A 20,035-nucleotide genomic window follows, 5' to 3' on the forward strand; every position below is an offset into this window, starting at 1 on the left:
TCTCCGTCCTCTCTGCGCTCTCTGCCTTCTCTGCTCTCTCCTCCTCTCTGCGCTCTCTGCCTTCTCTGCTTTCTCCGTCCTCTCTGCGCTCTCTGCCTTCTCTGCTCTCTCCGTCTCCTATGCCTTCCCCCCCTCTTCTCCAGAAACACCCCACCTGCAGCTGCCTGGCTCTGGCTAGGTAGAACATGGGACCAATGTAGCCGCCAAAGCTGGGGAAGCAGAGGTGAGGAGGAAGGACCAAAGACACCAACCTATGCATGGCACGAGCAGATCACATGGGAGTCCCTCCATTGAGCTACGGGTCGCAGACTTCCAGGTGTGTCCTTCCTTCCTCTGACGGACCGGAGCAGACTCAAAAACTACCACCACCACCTACCTGAACAAGATGACAGGGATGAACCCAGGAGTGATGTGTCGCTACGTTTGAACACAATGAACGCCTACTCTGCTCTCTCCGTCTCCTCTGCCTTCCTCCCCCCTGTTCTCCAGAAACACCGCACCTGCAGCTGCCTGGCTCTGGCTAGGTAGAACATGGGACCAATGTAGCCGCCAAAGCTGGGGAAGCATATCATCATCTTCATAACATTGCCCAACTTTGTATCCAGCTTTGTAGACCCCATGAGGAAAAAGAGCGTCTAGAGCACTAGAACCGGAAGATACGCCACCGCGGTGGGCTCCAGGACAGCTAGCACATTCTTCAGGGCCCTCCTCTTCAGAGACAAAGTTGTCTTCCCCTGGGTCTGACTCTGGGCGGGACTCGGATTCCATAGCGTCCAGACCATGCTCCCTAGACAGTTCAGCGTTAGCAGGAAGAGGACGGAGATGGCAGCGTCGAGCTGAGGAGGTCATCGAGTTCCGTGAAGCCCGTGAGGACGACCAGACTCTGGGTGATGGCCCACACCAGGCCCTAGACAACCAGCTGGTACTCCCACTTCCCCAGATGCAGGTAGAGGACGGGTTGGGCTGCAGCATGGTAACGCTTCACACACATGCAGGCCACCAGGTTGAGGATGGTGATGGCCTCGCCTGGAGAAAAGAGGGGCCCTGGGCGGCTGATGAAGTTGGTGTAGATCGGTATGGGCTTCAGGCGCAGGTAGAGCAGTTCCAGAAGAGCCAGGTTCAGACCCGGAATCTGAGACAGCCACAGGTGTTAGTCAACTAGCACCACACAATCACAGTAGTCATCTAGAACCTGAGAGTCACAGTACAGCATTTAGTCATCTATAGCCTACTACAGAGCCATGCACGACAGGCATATCAATCTGGGAAAGGTAAAAGCATAGAAATAGAATCTATTTAGAATCTATTTAGAATCTATTTCTATGGATAAAACAAGCACATAGCATGATCGTCACAAGTAAAACCTTCAAAACCTGCAGTGCTAGAAAAACGTTAGTACCAAACTAAGTGCCAGGTGAAGCAGAGCGACTGGGACGGTAGACAGACAGACCTTAGATGCAGACAGAACCTTCCCTCCCTTCAGCTGCAGCCACAGCAGAGCAGCGTTTGGCTAGAAGACCAGTCCACATGTTGACAACCTCAACCGCCATCCTCAACCGCCATCCTCAACCCTCCATCCTCAACCGCCATCCTCAACCCTCCATCCTCAACCCTCCATCCTCAACCCTCCATCCTCAACCGCCATCCTCAACCCTCCATCCTCAACCGCCATCCTCAACCCTCCATCCTCAATCCTCCATCCTCAACCCTCCATCCTCAACCCTCCATCCTCAACTCTCCATCCTCAACCGCCATCCTCAACCCTCCATCCTCAACCCTCCATCCTCAACCCTCCATCCTCAACCGCCATCCTCAACCGCCATCCTCAACCCTCCATCCTCAACCGCCATCCTCAACCGCCATCCTCAACCCTCCATCCTCAACCGCCATCCTCAACCTCCATCCTCAAGCCTCCATCCTCAACCGCCATCCTCAACCCTCCATCCTCAACCGCCATCCTCAACCATCCATCCTCAACCCTCCATCCTCAACCCTCCATCCTCAACTCTCCATCCTCAACCCTCCATCCTCAACCTCCATCCTCAATCCTCCATCCTCAACCCTCCATCCTCAACCCTCCATCCTCAACCCTCCATCCTCAACTCTCCATCCTCAACCCTCCATCCTCAACCGCCATCCTCAACCTCCATCCTCAAGCCTCCATCCTCAACCGCCATCCTCAACCCTCCATCCTCAACCCTCCATCCTCAACCCTCCATCCTCAACCGCCATCCTCAACCCTCCATCCTCAACCGCCATCCTCAACCCTCCATCCTCAACCCTCCATCCTCAACCGCCATCCTCAACCCTCCATCCTCAACCGCCATCCTCAACCCTCCATCCTCAACCCTCCATCCTCAACCCTCCATCCTCAACCCTCCATCCTCAACCCTCCATCCTCAACCCTCCATCCTCAACCCTCCATCCTTATGTTCTGTGAGGTCCTTCCGGATCCTTTCCAGTCCACGTGGACATTCCTCTTCGGTTGTAGTTGAGACAGCTGGAGTAGTAGAAGGGTTGAGGATTGTTGAGGATAGGACGAGAACGCCCCTCCCCCCCACCTATTGATGGATATAACTACTGTTCACATTTCACCCATCACTATACAGGAGGGGTCCACATTTGGTCCACATTTGGCCTAACACTACACAGCTGATTCATGGAATCAATTCCTCATCCAGCTTTGATGATTTGAATCAGCTGTGCGCAGTGCTAGGGTAAAAACCAAAAGGTGCACACTTTGGGGTCCCCGGGACAGAGTGAAACGTTGGTTCAGAGCATGTCAGCGTTTTCTATGAGACTGATCTGCTGTGAACGGTCTCTCCCTGCTGGAGAGTGCAGAAACGCCATCCTCAACCCTCCATCCTCAACCGCCATCCTCAACCCTCCATCCTCAACCCTCCATCCTCAACCCTCCATCCTCAACCCTCCATCCTCAACTCTCCATCCTCAACCCTCCATCCTCAACCGCCATCCTCAACCTCCATCCTCAAGCCTCCATCCTCAACCGCCATCCTCAACCCTCCATCCTCAACCCTCCATCCTCAACCCTCCATCCTCAACCGCCATCCTCAACCCTCCATCCTCAACCGCCATCCTCAACCCTCCATCCTCAACCGCCATCCTCAACCCTCCATCCTCAACCGCCATCCTCAACCCTCCATCCTCAATCCTCCATCCTCAACCCTCCATCCTCAACCCTCCATCCTCAACCCTCCATCCTCCATCCTCCATCCTCAACCCTCCATCCTCAACCCTCCATCCTCAACCCTCCATCCTCAACCCTCCATCCTCAACCCTCCATCCTCAACCCTCCATCCTCAACCCTCCATCCTTATGTTCTGTGAGGTCCTTCCGGATCCTTTCCAGTCCACGTGGACATTCCTCTTCGGTTGTAGTTGAGACAGCTGGAGTAGTAGAAGAGTTGAGGATAGTTGAGGATAGGACGAGAACGCCCCCCCCCCCACCTATTGATGGATATAACTACTGTTCACATTTCACCCATCACTATACAGGAGGGGTCCACATTTGGTCCACATTTGGCCTAACACTACACAGCTGATTCATGGAATCAATTCCTCATCCAGCTTTGATGATTTGAATCAGCTGTGCGCAGTGCTAGGGTAAAAACCAAAAGGTGCACACTTTGGGGTCCCCGGGACAGAGTGAAACGTTGGTTCAGAGCATGTCAGCGTTTTCTATGAGACTGATCTGCTGTGAACGGTCTCTCCCTGCTGGAGAGTGCAGAAATGACAGTTGATGGATAAGGCACATTGGAAATAAAGGTCATGTGGAGACATAAATACTCCCAGAACACTACATTCAACTAAACAAAAATATCTTTAATCAGTTTTTAGGTAGAAACCATTTTTCATACAAACATATTGCGGGGATAGTCAGTGCAAGTTTCTTGCCCATCAGTAAAATCCATAAAGTGCAGGTTAATTGGTGTGACTGTTCCAAGTCTCCTATCACCGTAGAAAAACACACGACAAAGACTTCAACTACAGGTAAGGAGCTCTCCAAAGTTTTAGTCCAAAGCTTTAGAACAAATGGGGGAAAATAATGGGTGAACTTTGCTGAAATGCCTTCTCATATCATTAAATGTCCTGAACAGTCATTCTGATTCCCATGTAAAATAGCCTTTTGAGTGACAGAAATATCACCCATTATATTATTTTGGGATATAAATGCTAAAAATGTTGTACTTTTTCTTTCATGGCTAACTACCAGGAAGTGATACACAAAGCTACTCAAACAACATTGAAATTGCATCAATGATATACATATTTGTTTTATACATCTCCCGTATGGCATGTTTCTGGTGCTGCGGTTCACAGCAGCCCTGACGGATGTGTTGACATGACAACTGTGTCAGAGTTTTGAACGACCCGTCCCCCCTTTAGATCCACGCTGGCTGAAGACCTAGCTAGCCAGTGACTAGCTAACACCAGTAGAGTAGCTATCTAGCTATATAAACCACGCCCCTCTGCAAACACGCTTTCTCCGATGCTGGTTACAAGGCGGTACTTATTTTAAATTAGGTAGGAGAATATCATGTTACCATTGGTGTATTAAAATGAGAGAGTTAGGGTGATGTCACCCTATCCTTTTAATGATTCCGCTTCCTGAATCCAAGAATCCAAACTTTATCAATGTAGACGAAACAGTAATTTTTCATACTTTGGTCATCATACTTTCATCCAAAAATCATCCAATTTCATGAAAAACATGATTTTGACTATTCATGACATTTTAAGAATAATATGTTATACACCCATACATGGTATTGGGGATGATTTCTGTATCCACCTTCCTCAGCTAAGTCCATTTCTTCTTTGGTCAGTGGCGACTTGGTGACCACCACCAAACAACATCTCACACGTCTTCAGTCAGTGACATCAACAAGTGGATGTGTCCTGATAGGCCCGGTCTGAGGGTGACTTTGACCAATCAGAAGACTAATAGGAAGTAAGCTCTTGTGAAAATGGAGGACACCACAAAATTAACAAAAGCCTTGACAGGAGACACAGAGAGAATGGTAGAGATAGGAAAAACCTCCTCTGCCGTGTAGAGATACACTAGGAACAGTAGACAGGGCTTCCTCAGTGAGAGAAGAGGCGAGGAGTCAGAAAGTGCTGGAAAAGACCCTCTGGTCTCTCTGTCTGTCGGTCCATATCATACAGTATATACAGTAAGACGTGTCCCATCCAGCCATCCTTGCAGTAGTAGAAGCATCTCGCTGACAGGCTGTTCTCAAATCACAAATAACACCTTAGTCCCGATGTAGTACATTACTTTTGACCAAAACTTGTATAAGGTTAGCTGCATGGGGCTCTGCTCAAACGTAGCGCACTTATTAGGGAATAGTGTGTTATTTGATCCTTCCTCATTGACACTTGACCTCCAGAGAGGGAGAGAGCGAGGGGACAGTGACAGTTCAATGGGGCTGCATTTGCCATGGAGCTCGCTGCGGGGTGGAGTTGTGGATAGGATACTGCGGGGTAGGATATGGGGGCATGTGGTGTGGCTGTGAGGGAGCACATCCGGAGTTGGAGGCAGAGTTGGAGGGCATGTTGTGGAGGTAGACAGGGGCAGTTGGGGCGGTGGGGGTGGGGACTCTCTGGAGCACCACGTGGGGGTAGATGATCTGACTCTCCGCCCGGAACAGACCAGGAAGCGGGGCCTTCAGTAGGCTCTCCTGACTCCTAGAGAAAGAGAGAGAGAGACCTTAGAATCAGTGGAAACAAACCAATATATTAGGTGTCCATAAAAGGTGCATACTGTAGCAGGTTTCAATTGATATTTACAACACGTTTAGGTTCATACAGTAGATCGCAGGGTCTCACCTCTGGTATCCGCGGTTGTCGAAGCCGGCCATGCCCCCCAGGTAGACAGGGCTTTCTGCAGCCAGCCGGAGGTCCGGCCGCTGGGACAGGTGGAAGATCTTAGGAGGGGGGAACGTGCCCCAGTCCCCCTCCTCTCTCTCCAGCCGGCACTCACTACGCCGAGAAGACTGCGTGTCTCTACGCCTGGAGAGAGGTGGTTATCATCATCTCCATCAATATCACCCGTCTCCTCTTTCCGGTAAAGGTTCGGAGTGTGTGTGTGTGTTGTGGGGGGAGGCCAGAGGGAGGTGCTCATGGACTCCTACATGGAGCAGGCATTTGCTGCCAAGTTGCTGAAATACCAGACCCTCGTGTCACGCCTGAACAGCCTTGGTTATCAGTGCAAACTTATAGTGCTGATATTTGTGAGTCTCGGGCCAGGTTGACGGTACGTGCATTCAGATTGCAGGCCTGCATCGCACAAAGGCAAAGCATCCTACGAGGTACTGCTCTGTGTCAGTGGTCATGGGCAGCCTTATTGTATGGATAAGAAGGTGCTTTCCGTATCCACAAGTGTCGACATATCCATGACCTACGAAATGTTTCAATCCTTCTCGACTGTAATGTGATATGTGATTTGTGGATTCAAATAAAACATTTCAAATGTGTGCGTGTGTGCGTGTGTGTGTGTGCTTGCTTGCGCCTATGAATTTGTGTGGGTGTGTTTGTGTGTACCTGCTCCTGCCGTCCCTCCTGGTGGCCCTGTCCTTCCCAGTGCGTTCCTGCAGGCAGCAGATGATGAAGGAGAGAGACATAGCCAGGATGACGATGCCACTGACCACTGAGGCCAACACGGCCACGCGCAGACCCCGGTCCTCTGGCCTCGATATGGCTGAGGGGAAGGCAGGTCAAGGGCAAGTCAATTCAGTCTGGTACTGAGTCTCTGACAAATGACTTTCACCTATCATGTCGCTTCAGATATATTTCTTAAGATCTGTGATTACTGCGGGGGTGGGAGCTAGGAGTAGGGAGCTAGGAAAAGAGGGTAGGAGAAATGTGTAGCAGCTAGGAGAAGGGAGCTAGGGAAGGAGGGTATGAGCTAGGTGAAATGGGCACAGAATAGGAGAAGAGGCTGGGAGCTAAAGGGCTAGCGAGGGATTGGACCAGCTGTGTTGTCTCACCCTCACAGACTGGCAGGAAGTTGCTCCACTGGGGTTTGCCTGCCCAGATGCTGCAGGAGATCTTATCACTGCCCACCAGCTGGTAGCCCTCCCTGCACCAGAAAGCAAGCACTGTACCCACCGACACCCCTGTCCCACGCTCCACATAGAATGACCCGCGCCTTGGGGGAAGCACGGACACACACAACAGACCTGGGGAGAGCGGGAGATAGAGAATATGAGAATTACAAAAGCAGAACAAGAGGAAGGGTTAAGAATATTTTGATTTTCATTTAATACTGATGTTTATATCTAGCATAAGGTATACACTCTCAAGAGGTGTTCAATCTAAATCTCTCAGAGTAAATTTTACACAGTTTCATTTGCTGTTTATAGAAAGAGGGCAAAGAGATTGAGGAGAATAGATGTTTCAAGGAGAGGGGGGGGTCAAGGAAATTCTCTGTAAATACACAATAGAACTCAGAGAGTGTTCTTTAATGGAAGCTCCTCTAACATCAGATATGTACAGTGCGGTGTCCCTCAGGGCAGTTGCCTTGGGCCATTACTCTTCTCTATTTTTACAAATGATTTGACACTGGTCTTACACGAAGCTAGAATGACTATGTATGCGAATGATTCCACATTCTACATGTCAGCACCCAAAGCCAGTGATCTCACTGAAAATTGAAATAAGGTGTTACAGTCTGTATCAGAATGGGTAATTAATAACAAACTGGTCTTAATCTAAAACTAAAAGCATTGTATTTGGTTCAATGCATTCTCTAAGACCTAAACCTTAACAGGAGTTGTGCATAAAAGGTGTGACCATTGAACAAGTTGAGGAAGCTAAACTCCTAGGTATAACATCGGATGGTCATTCATCATGATCAAGTCAAATTGACAAAGTTGTGGTGAAGATGGGGAGAGGTATGTCAGTTATTAAAAGATGTTCTGCGTTTTTGACACAAATCAACTGTACTAGTTGTTCAGGCTCTGGTCTTGTCCCTTCTTGATTACTGTCCGGTAACATGGTCAAGTGCAGCAAAGAAAGACCTAGCAAAGCTACAGCTGGCTCAAAATAGAGCAGCAAAAAACAACAGTTCATTATGGACTGTGAAATGACACACACACACACACACACAGGCACACTATCACACTCCAACACAAACAATCTACACACACATTTTTCTTTAGTTGTATTGTTTGTATATCATTGTATTTTACATTTGTGAGACTGTTCTTGTACATCAGTAACCAGGTTTCCATCCAGACTTTTTATGCAAGTAAAGTACGTAGGATAAGAAATGTCACGACAGGCCTGATGGAAACAGCAAATTTGTCGGTAAACTTTCCAAATGTCGACAAAGCAAAATACGCTAGACAACATCTTTTTGTGTCGGTACAATTAATTATCCAAGAAATGGCGGTGGAAACAAATACTGATGTAATACCCCTCATATCGAAGTAAACCTGGAGTCACGCGATGATATGTCGTGTGGTCCTCCCACTACGACTCGGGGAAGCATGCAATTTATTAGGCTACAGATGAAATCAGTTATGATGAGCTTCACAGGGGGGTGAAAGTGCAAGGTGATTAGCATGATGCTCCTTTCCATAAATATTGAGAGTCTCATTCTGGTGACACGATCATAGATGATTGGCTGCCGTTTGACAAATACAAATAATCTCGCTCTTCTGTCCATAATAATCTCATCATGTAGCAGGCTATACCTGCACTGTATCTGCAAGTTGTTGGCTAGAGTGCACGTGCCAGTCCCCTTTCCTTTTGTCTATCAAGCTGTCATATCGGCTTAGCCCACTAGGGACTTTTCTATCATTGTTAGTAACCAATATCTACTGTTTGTTATGTATTTCTGTGATTATTTAGTTAGTTAGTAAATAAATAATTAAGCCAATTTGTATATCGCTGATTCATAATTTATGCTAGGGTTCGTGCAGATGACCAAGAATTTTACGACATTCAGATGAGACTGATAGAAGGCAAAGAATAATTCATGATTGACTGCTGTTGATACAAAAGATCTTCAGATCTTTAAGAGTGGATTCGGGAGATAGCCGCTCTACATAAACTAATGCTTCCGCGGTGCCTGGGCCTCCTAATGAGTTAGTTATTGCCTGATTAATTTAATCAAATAATGAAACGTTAGGTAATCGATTGGAAAATAGCAGGTCATCTCATTTAACCGTACTAGAGACACGACATCATGTTTTATGTTTTTTTAGTGAAAAATAGTTGCTGTTTCGGCAAAAGTTAATGGGGATCCGAATGAACCAATAAACCAATAAACAATGGATCCAGCAGAGAGCAGTACTGATGCTGAGTTGTAATGTTATTTCTGTGTTGTGAGGTTATTAGTGGTCTAAGACCCTGAAAGCACGCAGGCTGCTGTCGGCTGATTAGATATGACAGATGGGAGGATTTTTTGTTCTGCAGCGGTGCAGAGAGAGAGGGGGGGGTTAAAAGAGAGAGAGTGAGAGAGAGAGAGAGAGAGAGCTAGCCACGAGGGGATGAAGGATGTTGATACTACTGCACTAGGGCTTTACTCTTGCTCTCTCTTTTCCCAAACACACACACACACACGCACACACACACACACACACACACACACACACACACACACACACACACACACACACACACACACACACACACACACACACACACACACACACACACACACACACACACACACACACACACACACACACACACACACACACACACACACACACACACACACACTGCATAAAAGCCAAGACAGGCACACATACAAACATGTTAATAACAATATGACAGACCCGCGTGCAGAGGGTCCACGCCAGTTCATTTTCCCTACTGAGTCCAACATAGGACTGAATCTGCATCACCATGCAGCATTTGCTTGCATATATTCATGCCCTGATACACACAAATACACAGACACGCACACACACACGCACACGCACACGCACACGCACACGCACACACACACACACACACACACACACACACACACACACACACACACACACACACACACACACGCACATACACACCAGCCAAGCTTAGACCTGAGTCATCATAGAGTTTAATCAGGAATGCAGCCCCTAAGCCATATGCCTCCCCTCCCAACACACACACACTCACACGTGACAGACCAGTATTGAACCCGGGTTGTCTGCACAACTCAAGATTGTGTTAGCCAACTGAGCTAAAGTCTATATTAGTGGACCTACAGATCAATGTGCTATTGGGATGTTCCCTGCGCAGCTCAGAAAATACCCCTTCCACTTTAATATCTTGTGGAGTGGACTTTGAACTGCCATTAGAGTATGTCTATTGTCGTGTTAGACCGCTGGGTTTGGCTGCTGGGTGAATGTTGGGTCTGTCTCATTCTGACCAGCTTATCTCCAGTGGGCCGCCATTCACAGGGCTTAGCTGGCATGGCAATACTGTGGGCTGCCTGCAGCCAACCTGGCAACCTGACTCTCACAACATAACAACTGCCCCTTTCTTCTCTCTTCTTGATGTTCCCTCTCTCCCTCTCTCTTTCTCCGCCTCAGGGTCCTGACCGATAGGTGCTCAGAATAGTGCCTGATTAAATAAAGATTAGGCCCACCATTAAAGATTCATGCACACACAAAAACACTCACATTCTCCCTCACACACACACGCGCGCACACACACTCACTCACTCTTCGCTCAGAGCTGCTTCACTACTGACCATGACTGTGTTGCCCTGCAGCAAGGCAGAGAAGGCTGCTGGGCCACCTGGCGTATTACACATCCCAGAGGCCACGACAACCTCTGTGATCTAGATATGATCACTTCTCTAACATTGCATCATCCCTCCATCTGAATTAGGGTTGAAAACTTGCAGGAACTTTCCCCAAATTCCCAGATTTTCCATAAATCCCGGTCGGAAGATTCCCTAAACAGAGGGGAATAAGCGGTAAATCCAGGAATCCTTCAAACAGGATTTCTGGATTTTGGGGAAAGTTACTGGGATTTCCAGCATAAAAAATAACTATACTATACTATGGTATACATACTATGGTATTTACTGTAGTGTTTTTTTGCGGACTGTAGTATACTGTAGTATTTACTGTAGTGTTTTTGCAGACTGTAGTATACTGTAGTATTTACTGTCGTGTTTTTGCAGACTGTAGTATACTGTAGTTTTTACTGTAGTGTTTTTGCAGACATTACTGTAGCGTGCTGCTTTGGCAAAAGCGAATGGGGATCCCAATGAACCAATAAACAAGCGATCCAGCAGAGAGCAGTAATGATACTGAGTTGCAATGTTATGTTATTTCTGTGTTGTGATGTTTGTTTTGTGGATAATACTGCAGTATATATATTCTATAGTAAGTATAGTAGTAAGTATTGCACATGATCGAGGGATACTACAGTGTAAGTACTGTAGTATTCTGTAGTAAACTGTAATGTTCTTTCATGTGGGTTAGCAACCCTGAAGCTGAGTAACCCCTATTGACCTAATACATGCAGGGATGGAGGCTAAACCACCTGACCAGCCCGGTGTTCTACTGTCTTTTGTTTCAGACAGTCAACCTTTTGCTAAACAAACTGCCCTCTTATGTTTGTATTCTCTCTCTCCTTTTCTCACCCCCTCTATCTATCCTATTTCTCTCTCTGTCTGTCAGGGATACCTCCCTGTAGTAAACCTTCCAACTCCCACACTGACCGACGTCATAGGCTGACTGTCCTCTTTCATTCTCTCGCTCTCTCATCCATCTCATCCCTCTCTCCATCAGAGGGTGAGGTAGCAGCAGTCTGTTCCCGTGGTCTCTCTCTCCGTTACTCTCTGACACGGCCAATGATCGACTTCCCTTAACACGCCCTGTAGCGTGAGAGGGGTGAGGCAGGGATGAGTGAAAACAAGGTGCTGCCCTCCTTCACTGTAGAACTCTCTATTTCTCTGAGACCTCGCTGAGTTCTAGATGAGAGCCCTTGATGTGTGTATCTCACTGGTTCTCAATCCTGGTCCTGGGGACCCAAAGGGGGGCACATTTTTGTTTTTTTGCCCTAGCACTACACAGCTGATTCAAATGATCAACTCGTCAAAAGGCTTAGATGATTTGAGTCAGGTGTGCAGGACCACTGGTGTGTCTCATTCTCACTCTCTCTCTGTTTCTTTTAAGAACGAATTGAGGGATGAGAGGAGAGATGGTGTTCCGGGTGCTGCACTTTCCCTCTAACAATAACCGGCGGTAACTTTATCTCGAGAAGATGTTGTCTTCCTCACGCCACCTATCCCTCTCTCTCTCTGTTGAGGGCTGGACCTGTGCCTTGTGAGGCTGGACGTATTGGTTAAACATAGCTCGGGTCTTCTGACCATGCAGTGACCAGTAATATGAGGACTGGTTGTGTGCCAGCGGAGGCTGCTGGACAGACTGACAGCAGCTAGAGCTCCCCAGTTAGAATGTCTGCATTGTTTCAGCTGTGGAACATGGATCCGAGAGTCAGTTCCATTAACTCTCTGTCCATTAACCCTCTGAGCTGAATTACACTCTAATGTACAGTATTTTGAGACAAGATAGTTTCGAGAGCTGTAATTTGTATTTTCAAAATACTTTTCGATAAGAAACATTTAAGTGGTTTAAGATTTTGTAGCCCCTTTTCACCCTGCCAGTGGTGGGAAAAGTACCCAATTGTCATACGTAGATACCTTCATAGAAATTGACTCAAGTAAAAGTGAAACACTACTTGAGTATTTGGTTTGAAATATCCTTCAGTTTCGAAAGTAAATGTAGTTGCTAAAATATACTAAAGTATCAAAGTAAAAGTAAATCATTGCAAATGTCTTATATTACGCAAAACAGACGGTATCATTATCTTTACGCATAGCCAGGGGCACACTCCAGCATTCAGATATCATTTACAAACGAAGCATGTGTGTTTAGCGAATATACCAGATCAGAGGCAGTAGGGATGACCATGGATGTTCTCTTGATAAGTGAGTGACCATTTTCCTGTCCTGCTAAGCATTCAAAATGTAACAAGTACTTTTGGGTGTCAGGGAAAATGTATGGAGTAAAAAGTAAATCATTTTCTTTAGGAATGTCGTTAAAAAAAAGTTAAAAGTTGTAAAAAATATAAATAGTAAAGTACAGATACCCCAAAAAACGACTTAAGTAGTACATTAAAGTATTTGTACTTAATGTACTTTACACCACTGCACCCTGCATTGGTATCATAAGTCTGATGGTACTATGGTGTGATAAGAGCGTCTGCAAAATAAACTAAATATACATGTTGTCATGCCCTGACCTTAGAGAGCCTTTTTATTTCTCTATTTGGTTGGGTCAGGGTGTGATTTGGGTGGGCATTCTAGTTTGTCTATTTCTTTGTTAGCCGGGTATGGTTCCCAATCAGAGGCAGCTGTCTATCGTTGTCTCTGATTTGGGATCATACTTAGGCAGCCCTTTTTCCCACCTTCAGTTGTGGGATCTTGTTTGTGTGTAGTTGCTTTCGGCACTGCATATAGCTTTACGTTTGTTTTTGTATTTATTTGTTTTTCGGTGTCATTTCAAATAAAAAAAGATGTACGCCTACCACGCTGCACCTTGGTCTCCTTCTATCAACGAGCGTAACACATGTAATGTAAAAATGAACAATTGCATAGCATGCTGAGTATTTTTCTAATGAGCTCCGTCCCAAAACAAGGCCATTACTGCTTTGCAGTTCATTTTGGTATGTTCATATACTGTACATTTACATTTTGGTCATTTAGCAGACACCCTTATCCAGAGTGACTTAGTGTCAGTGTATTCAACTAAGGAAGATAAACAAGAACATATCACAGTCATAGCAAGTAAAACAGTTCTGTAATCGTTACTGAGAATGTTGTTGGTGTTCGGCCTGACATTTTTGTATTTTAAAATAAAATACTTTACAAAATACAAGTATTTTGTAGTTTATTTTGATACATTGATCTTTATGGTATTTCGTAATTGTATTTTGTAATTGTCGCCCATTCCTGTGCCACAACTGCAGTATACACACTCTCTCCTGCTAGCAAAACAACTAATGGAATGGAAAAGGGAGAAAAAGTAGGCAGATAAAACTACAAATCTATCACTACCATTGACCCCCTAATGGCAATATCAATATGCCGTTTACAGAGTGTACTGGTAGGGACAAGGGCAGTCTAGTCACAGGGGAGCTGCTCAGGATTCGACCCAGAAAGAGAAGAGGCATAGAGAAGAGAGGGCTGATGGGAAGTGTGCTGTTGACCAGCGGGATCTAATATTAAATATGTTTTCCCACGGGGAGAGTGAGAGAGAAAGCTGCTGTTATGAAACCAACTGTGCATTTTTTAAACCTTTAAGGAGATTTGCATCATTGTGGTTAGTGTGTGTCCATTTCTGTCTGTGTGTATGCACGTGCGGGTGGTGGTGGGACTGTGTATTAGTGTGTGAGCACTAGTGTGTGTGTGTGTGTGTGTGTGTGTGTGTGTGTGTGTGTGTGTGTGTGTGTGTGTGTGTGTGTGTGTGTGTGTGTGTGTGTGTGTGTGTGTGTGTGTGTGTGTGTGTGTGTGTGTGTGTGTGTGTGAGAGAGAGAGAGAGAGAGAGAGAGAGAGAGAGAGAGAGAGAGAGAGAGAGAGAGAGAGAGAGAGAGAGAGAGAGAGAGAGAGAGAGAGAGAGAGAGAGAGAGAGAGAGAGAGAGAGCATGGGATGCCCCACTAACTGCTAACTCATGCACATAGCAGCACCATGATGGCATCTTGCTGATTTCTCTTTAGGCAGTGCAGCTGAACAGTGGACATGATGAGACATCACAACCACAGGATCTGAAGCCACGAACCCCCCAGGCTCTAATTAGGAAGTTCTGAGTCTGAACTGCTTCATATTGGATTCTAATAACGTTTAGACAAGTCAATAACACCTGCACACTACTCAAGCTCTCATATGACGGCTGAAACCGCCATTCTGTGTACAGATAGGCAGACCTTTACAGACACACACATGCGGACAAACAAGCAACAACATAGGCCCACTTGCACCTGCAAGCATTAACACTGTAGTAGTACACACCACAAACAGAACACACGTTTGTCTGTAGTATTCGTTTGTAGCAGTATTAGACATCAGTCCAGGAGACCTCGGACTCACCTGTGTGGTTGCTGGTAGCTGCCTGGGACTCTAACTCTGTTGGGGACTCCGTCTGTAGCTTAGGCTGTGTCTGTGGCTCTGTCGGTGTCCGTGCCACAGTCTGTGCCTCTGTCTGAAGCTCTGGCTGTGTCCGTACTTCAGTCTGTGTCTCTGTAGCAATTGGAGGATCAGAGGTAGTCTCTCGGAGGAGGGGGCTGACCGACGAGCATGCAGCCAGGGCCAGTGCACACGCCAGGGGCCACATCAGGGCCCACCCACCCGGGGGCCTCCCTCCACTAGACATGGGGACAGGCAGGAGAGGAAGATACCAAGATGTCCTCAGTGGCAGTAGACGTCCTTTTCTCCCTCACTCTCTCATGGCCAGATGACACTCACAGCTGGTCCTTTACTGTCCCGCCACTCAAGGTGTCCCAGCAATAGCTGCAGAAACACAGTTGTTCTTCAAATCACTTCCTCTCGCAGTGTCCTGTCCTCTTCCCAGTCCTCGTCTCGTCTCTTCACTCCCTCAGTGGAGACAAAGAGGTCTGTGTGTTGCCCATGTCGCTGGTGTGCGCTGTGGATCGCAGCCGCTCTGTAATCTGCCTGTCCCTGCAATCTCTGCTCCCTGCTTTTTCTCTCTGTTTCCTGCCTTTCTCTCTCTATCGTTCTCCCTCTACTCCCTCTCTCTCTTTACTCTCTGCCTCTGTCCCTTCTCTCTCTCGCTCTGATTTCCTCTCTGCTTTCCCTCTCTCTCTGCTCCCTGTGATCCGCTGTTCTGACGGCAGCTCTTACGTAACCCGCTGTGGAGCGGTAATTCATGCACTCTTAAATCCTGATATTCTCTCTCTCTCTCTCTCTCTCTCTCTCTCTCTTCCCCCCTTTCCTCCCACCCTCCCTCTCTTCATCCCAGGGCTGAGTGAGAGAGAGAGTGAGAGAGTGTGTGAGAGAGTGTGTGAGAGAGAGAGAGAGAGAGAAAGAGAGAGAGAGAGAGAGAGAGAGAGAGAGATCATGTTTCATAGGTAAGTTTGCAGTATTGAGAAAACTGCATAAGCAGCCAACAGCATCGGCCAGCATCACCTCTGGGACAAAGCATCGAACAGGACACTGAGCGCTGCAGTATGCTCAGTACATCGGTAATGACATTCAAATGATACTGCGCCGTTTCAAGTAAGAACACACTGTAAAGATGCAAAGCCACAATTCCCATCTATAACGGATCCCAGGGAGATGGTTTAGGATGGAGGAAACTAAAAGCTGTGGGTGGCTCGTCTCTCCTACAGTACTCTCTGGTCACTAACGGGCTGGACTGGCACAAAAAGTCTATTTTAGATCACAGCCTCTATTATTCAACAGTCATCAGCATGGCTTCCTGTCTTGTCCAGGCTGCAATCTCTGACCTGATTCGCCTGGCACTTTAACAACCACGGTGAAAAACATTCACAAATATCATCAGTCAAACGTGTATGTTAAATTCAGTGGTGTTGTTGGGCTCAGTGAAACGATTATGTCTTTAGATAAAGGTGCAAGGGGTCTTGTCGGGGTCACTGAAACGATCATGACTTTAGATAAACACGTACTGAAGCCATCTGAAACGGCCGACAAACTCCTAGCTCAAATCCTAATGTTCTGTTCACGTTGGATTCAAAATGAAGTTGACAACATAACACAACAACAAAAACAACGACAACAAACACGAAGCAGCGGCTTCGTCACAATCCCCAGATGAAACGTCTTCGTGGAGACAGAGATGATAAGATACGAGGCTACGTAACACAGCAACACAGAGGCAACGCATCGTTCTTCACAGTCCTCTGTGTCCCTGGTGGATATGCATCACACTTCAGTGCAAAAGGGCACAGAGTACATAAGAGCACAGATGAGAACTGAGGAGCACAGCGGCACGGAGCTAAAGCCACTAACAGGATGTGCTCTGCAAGGAGATAACTGAGGAGCAGGTCACTCAGGGCAGATGAGCTTTACACCTACAGGGTCAAGGGCAATCACAGCCACACCGTAAATGCATTGTGAACAGAAAGAGAGAGATACACATAGAGAGAGAGATACACAGAGAGAGAGAGAGAGAGGGAGAGAGAGAGAGAGAGAGAGAGAGAGAGAGAGAGAGAGAGAGAGAGAGAGAGAGAGAGAGAGAAGAGAGAGAGAGAGAGAGAGAGAGAGAGAGAGAGAGAGAGAGAGAGAGAGAGAGAGAGAGAGAGAGAGAGAGAGAGATGCACACGTAGACTGTTCATAGACTACCACAACATCACATTTGACCAGATCTTATCAACATGGCGGCTGTTACAGTCGTGTCTCTGAGAGCAATAATAACCAGAGAGGTGTTTTACTGCTGTACATAAACACAGTTACAGTAACCCAACTAAGCTAGCAGGGCCATGTGAAAGGCTGTAAAGGGCTGTGACAGGGAGGCAGCAGACAGCAGCTTTAGGGAGGGGGATTTAAGGCCTCCTGGGGCTGAAAGGCTACAGTAGATATAACAGTGGATCTGATTCTCAGGCTCATGCCTGCTGTGCTGTGGTTCTGCCACCCGTGGCCCTGTCCAATCCCCTCGTGAACTTGTGGTTGTGTGTGTGTGGTTTGGTTTGGTTTAACTGTCCTTGTGGTGACCAGAAGTCCTCACAACAAAGTAAATCAAGGAAGACTTGCCGGTCCACACAAGGAGAAGTGCTATTTTAGGCTTATTGTAAGGGTTAGGTTTAGGGTTACAAAGGGTTAGAATTAAGGTTAGGTTTAGTTTTTAGGGTTAGGGGTTTTGGGTTAATGTCAGAGAAAATAGGATTTTGAATGGGAATAATTGTTGGGTCCCCACAAGGATAGTAAAACAAACATGTGAGTGTATGTGTGTGTGAGTGTGTGTGCGTTTGTATGTGTTTGTGTGTGTGTGTGTGTGGAAATCCCCAGAAAGTCGCCACAAGGATAGTAAAACAAGGAAAAGGCTATTTTAAGACTATTTAAGTTTAGGGGTTTGGTTTAGGGTTGTTACAATTAAGGTTAGGGTTAGAATTAGGGTTAGAGGTTTAGGGTTAGGAGTAAGGGTTAGGGGTTAGGGGTTAAGGTTAGGCTTAGGGTAAGGGTTAGGTTTAAGGACAGTAGGACTTTGAATGGAAATTAATTTTAGGTCCCCACAATGATAGTAAAACATATGGTGTGTGTGTGTGTGTGTGTGTGTGTGTGTGTGTGTGTGTGTGTGTGTGTGTGTGTGTGTGTGTGTGTGTGTGTGTGTGTGTGTGTGTGTGTGTGTGTGTGTGTGCGTGTGCGTGTGTGTGTAGTAATCTCTAGCACCCAGAGCATCTCTGCACTTATCTGCAACCCTCTCCTTTCTCTCTCTCTCATTTTGTCATTCCTTCTGTCTCTCATTCTGTCTCTGTTTCCCTCTCTCTCTCTCACACACACATTACTTTCACATAACAGCATACATACAGATGGGACCATAACACCTACAGTATTTCTAGAGCACTGCAGTGGAGCGTTAGGACGTGATTTGAATGGAAGAGTGACCCTCGATGGCCCACTTACACAACTGCTAGTATTATGCCTTATCTCAGTTCACTGGTCACCATAGCAGTACCCACCCGTAGCAAGCGCTCCAGCAGGTATATTTCACTGGCCACCCCCAAAGCCTATTCCTCTTTGGCCACCTTTCCTTCCAGTTCTCTGCTGCCAATGACTGGAACAAATTGCAAAAATCACTGAAGCTGGAGTCTTATATCTCCCTCACTAACTTTAAGCATCAGCTGTCAGAGCAGCTTACCGATCATTGCACCTGTACACAGCCCATCCATAAATAGCCCACCCAACTACCTCATCCCCATATTGTTATTTCTTTTTTTGCTCCTTTGCACCCCAGTATCTCTACTTGTACATTCATCTTCTGTACATCTATCACTCCAGTGTTTATTTGCTAAATTGTAATTATTTTGCCACTATGGCCTATTTATTGCCTTGCCTCCCTAATCTTACTACATTTGCACACACTGTATATAGATGTTTCTATTGTGTTATTGACTGGACGTTAGTTTATCCCATGTGTAACTCTGTGTTGTTTGTGTTACACTGCTTTGCTCTATCTTGGCCAGGTCAATGTTGTAAATGAGAACTTGTTCTCAACTGGCCTACCTGGTTAAATAAAAGTGAAAGAAAAATCGAATAAAAAATGCTTTAACATGATGGGATACTCCCTCTATAGTACTAGTTTATGGTGTCTTTGCACTGAAAAGCTTGCTGGCTGTATGGAACAATGTACTCCAGAGTACTCTGCTTGACTGGATACTGGAGAATACTGTGATATAGGCCTACTGCGCAGTGTAGCACTAGAGAGTATTTTGATGAATTGGTTGAGCCAACTATAGAGCCAACCACAAACCAAACTCAGTGACTGAAGACTGTAGAATTAGTAGCCAGATAGAATTAGAACTAATTCTACAGTCTTCAGTCCCTGAGTCTCCAAGTGTGCTAGGCAACTATAGCCTCTCACACACACAGCTGATGAACCAGAATACCAGACACAGCGCAATTTATAGATGTCGGATCTTAAATGGATGTCACGCCCTGACCTTAGTATTCTTTGTTTTCTTTATTATTTTGGTTAGGTCAGGGTGTGACGAGGGTGGTATGTGTGTTTTTGTCTTATCTAGGTTTTTTTTGTATGTCTAGGTGTGTGTGTCTAGTCTAGACATATGTAGGTCTATGGTGGCCTAGATTGGTTCCCAATCAGAGGCAGCTGTTTATCGTTGTCTCTGATTGGGGATCCTATTTAGGTTGCCATTTTCCAGTTTGGTTTGTGGGTTATTGTCTATGTGAAGTTGCATGTCTGCACCCATTGGTTATAGCGTTCGCGGTCATTTTGTTAGTTTGTTTAGTGTTCATTCGTCTTACATTAAAAGTATGTATTCACATCACGCTGCGCTTTGGTCTCCT

General features: G+C 46.4%; 1 protein-coding gene across 1 annotated transcript; it reads right to left on the reverse strand.

Moving 5' to 3' along the window:
• Window positions 1-3,821: 3,821 nt before the first annotated feature.
• On the reverse strand, window positions 3,822-15,928 carry LOC139565836 (uncharacterized). Its single transcript, XM_071386443.1, has 5 exons — window positions 15,125-15,928; window positions 7,010-7,201; window positions 6,564-6,720; window positions 5,850-6,032; window positions 3,822-5,708 (listed from the first exon to the last, which is right to left on the reverse strand). Exons 1-5 carry the CDS (start codon window positions 15,405-15,407, stop codon window positions 5,441-5,443), a joined length of 1,083 nt encoding a protein of 360 aa, XP_071242544.1. The 5' UTR covers window positions 15,408-15,928; the 3' UTR covers window positions 3,822-5,440.
• Window positions 15,929-20,035: the final 4,107 nt, after the last annotated feature.

This window comes from Salvelinus alpinus, chromosome 37, assembly GCF_045679555.1.
Source record: "Salvelinus alpinus chromosome 37, SLU_Salpinus.1, whole genome shotgun sequence".
Classification (NCBI taxonomy): Eukaryota; Metazoa; Chordata; class Actinopteri; order Salmoniformes; family Salmonidae; genus Salvelinus; species Salvelinus alpinus.

What these genes read in the sequence shown, in the direction of transcription:
- LOC139565836 (XM_071386443.1), bottom strand. Translation starts at nt 15,407, where the DNA reads ATGTCTAGTGGAGGGAGGCCCCCGGGTGGGTGGGCCCTGATGTGGCCC. An exon ending in AGCTACCAGCAACCACACAG is followed by an intron (nt 7,202 to 15,124) that starts GTGAGTCCGAGG and finishes CGCTCTCCCCAG; the next exon opens with GTCTGTTGTGTGTGTCCGTG. An exon ending in GACAACCGCGGATACCAGAG is followed by an intron (nt 5,709 to 5,849) that starts GTGAGACCCTGC and finishes CTCTTTCTCTAG; the next exon opens with GAGTCAGGAGAGCCTACTGA.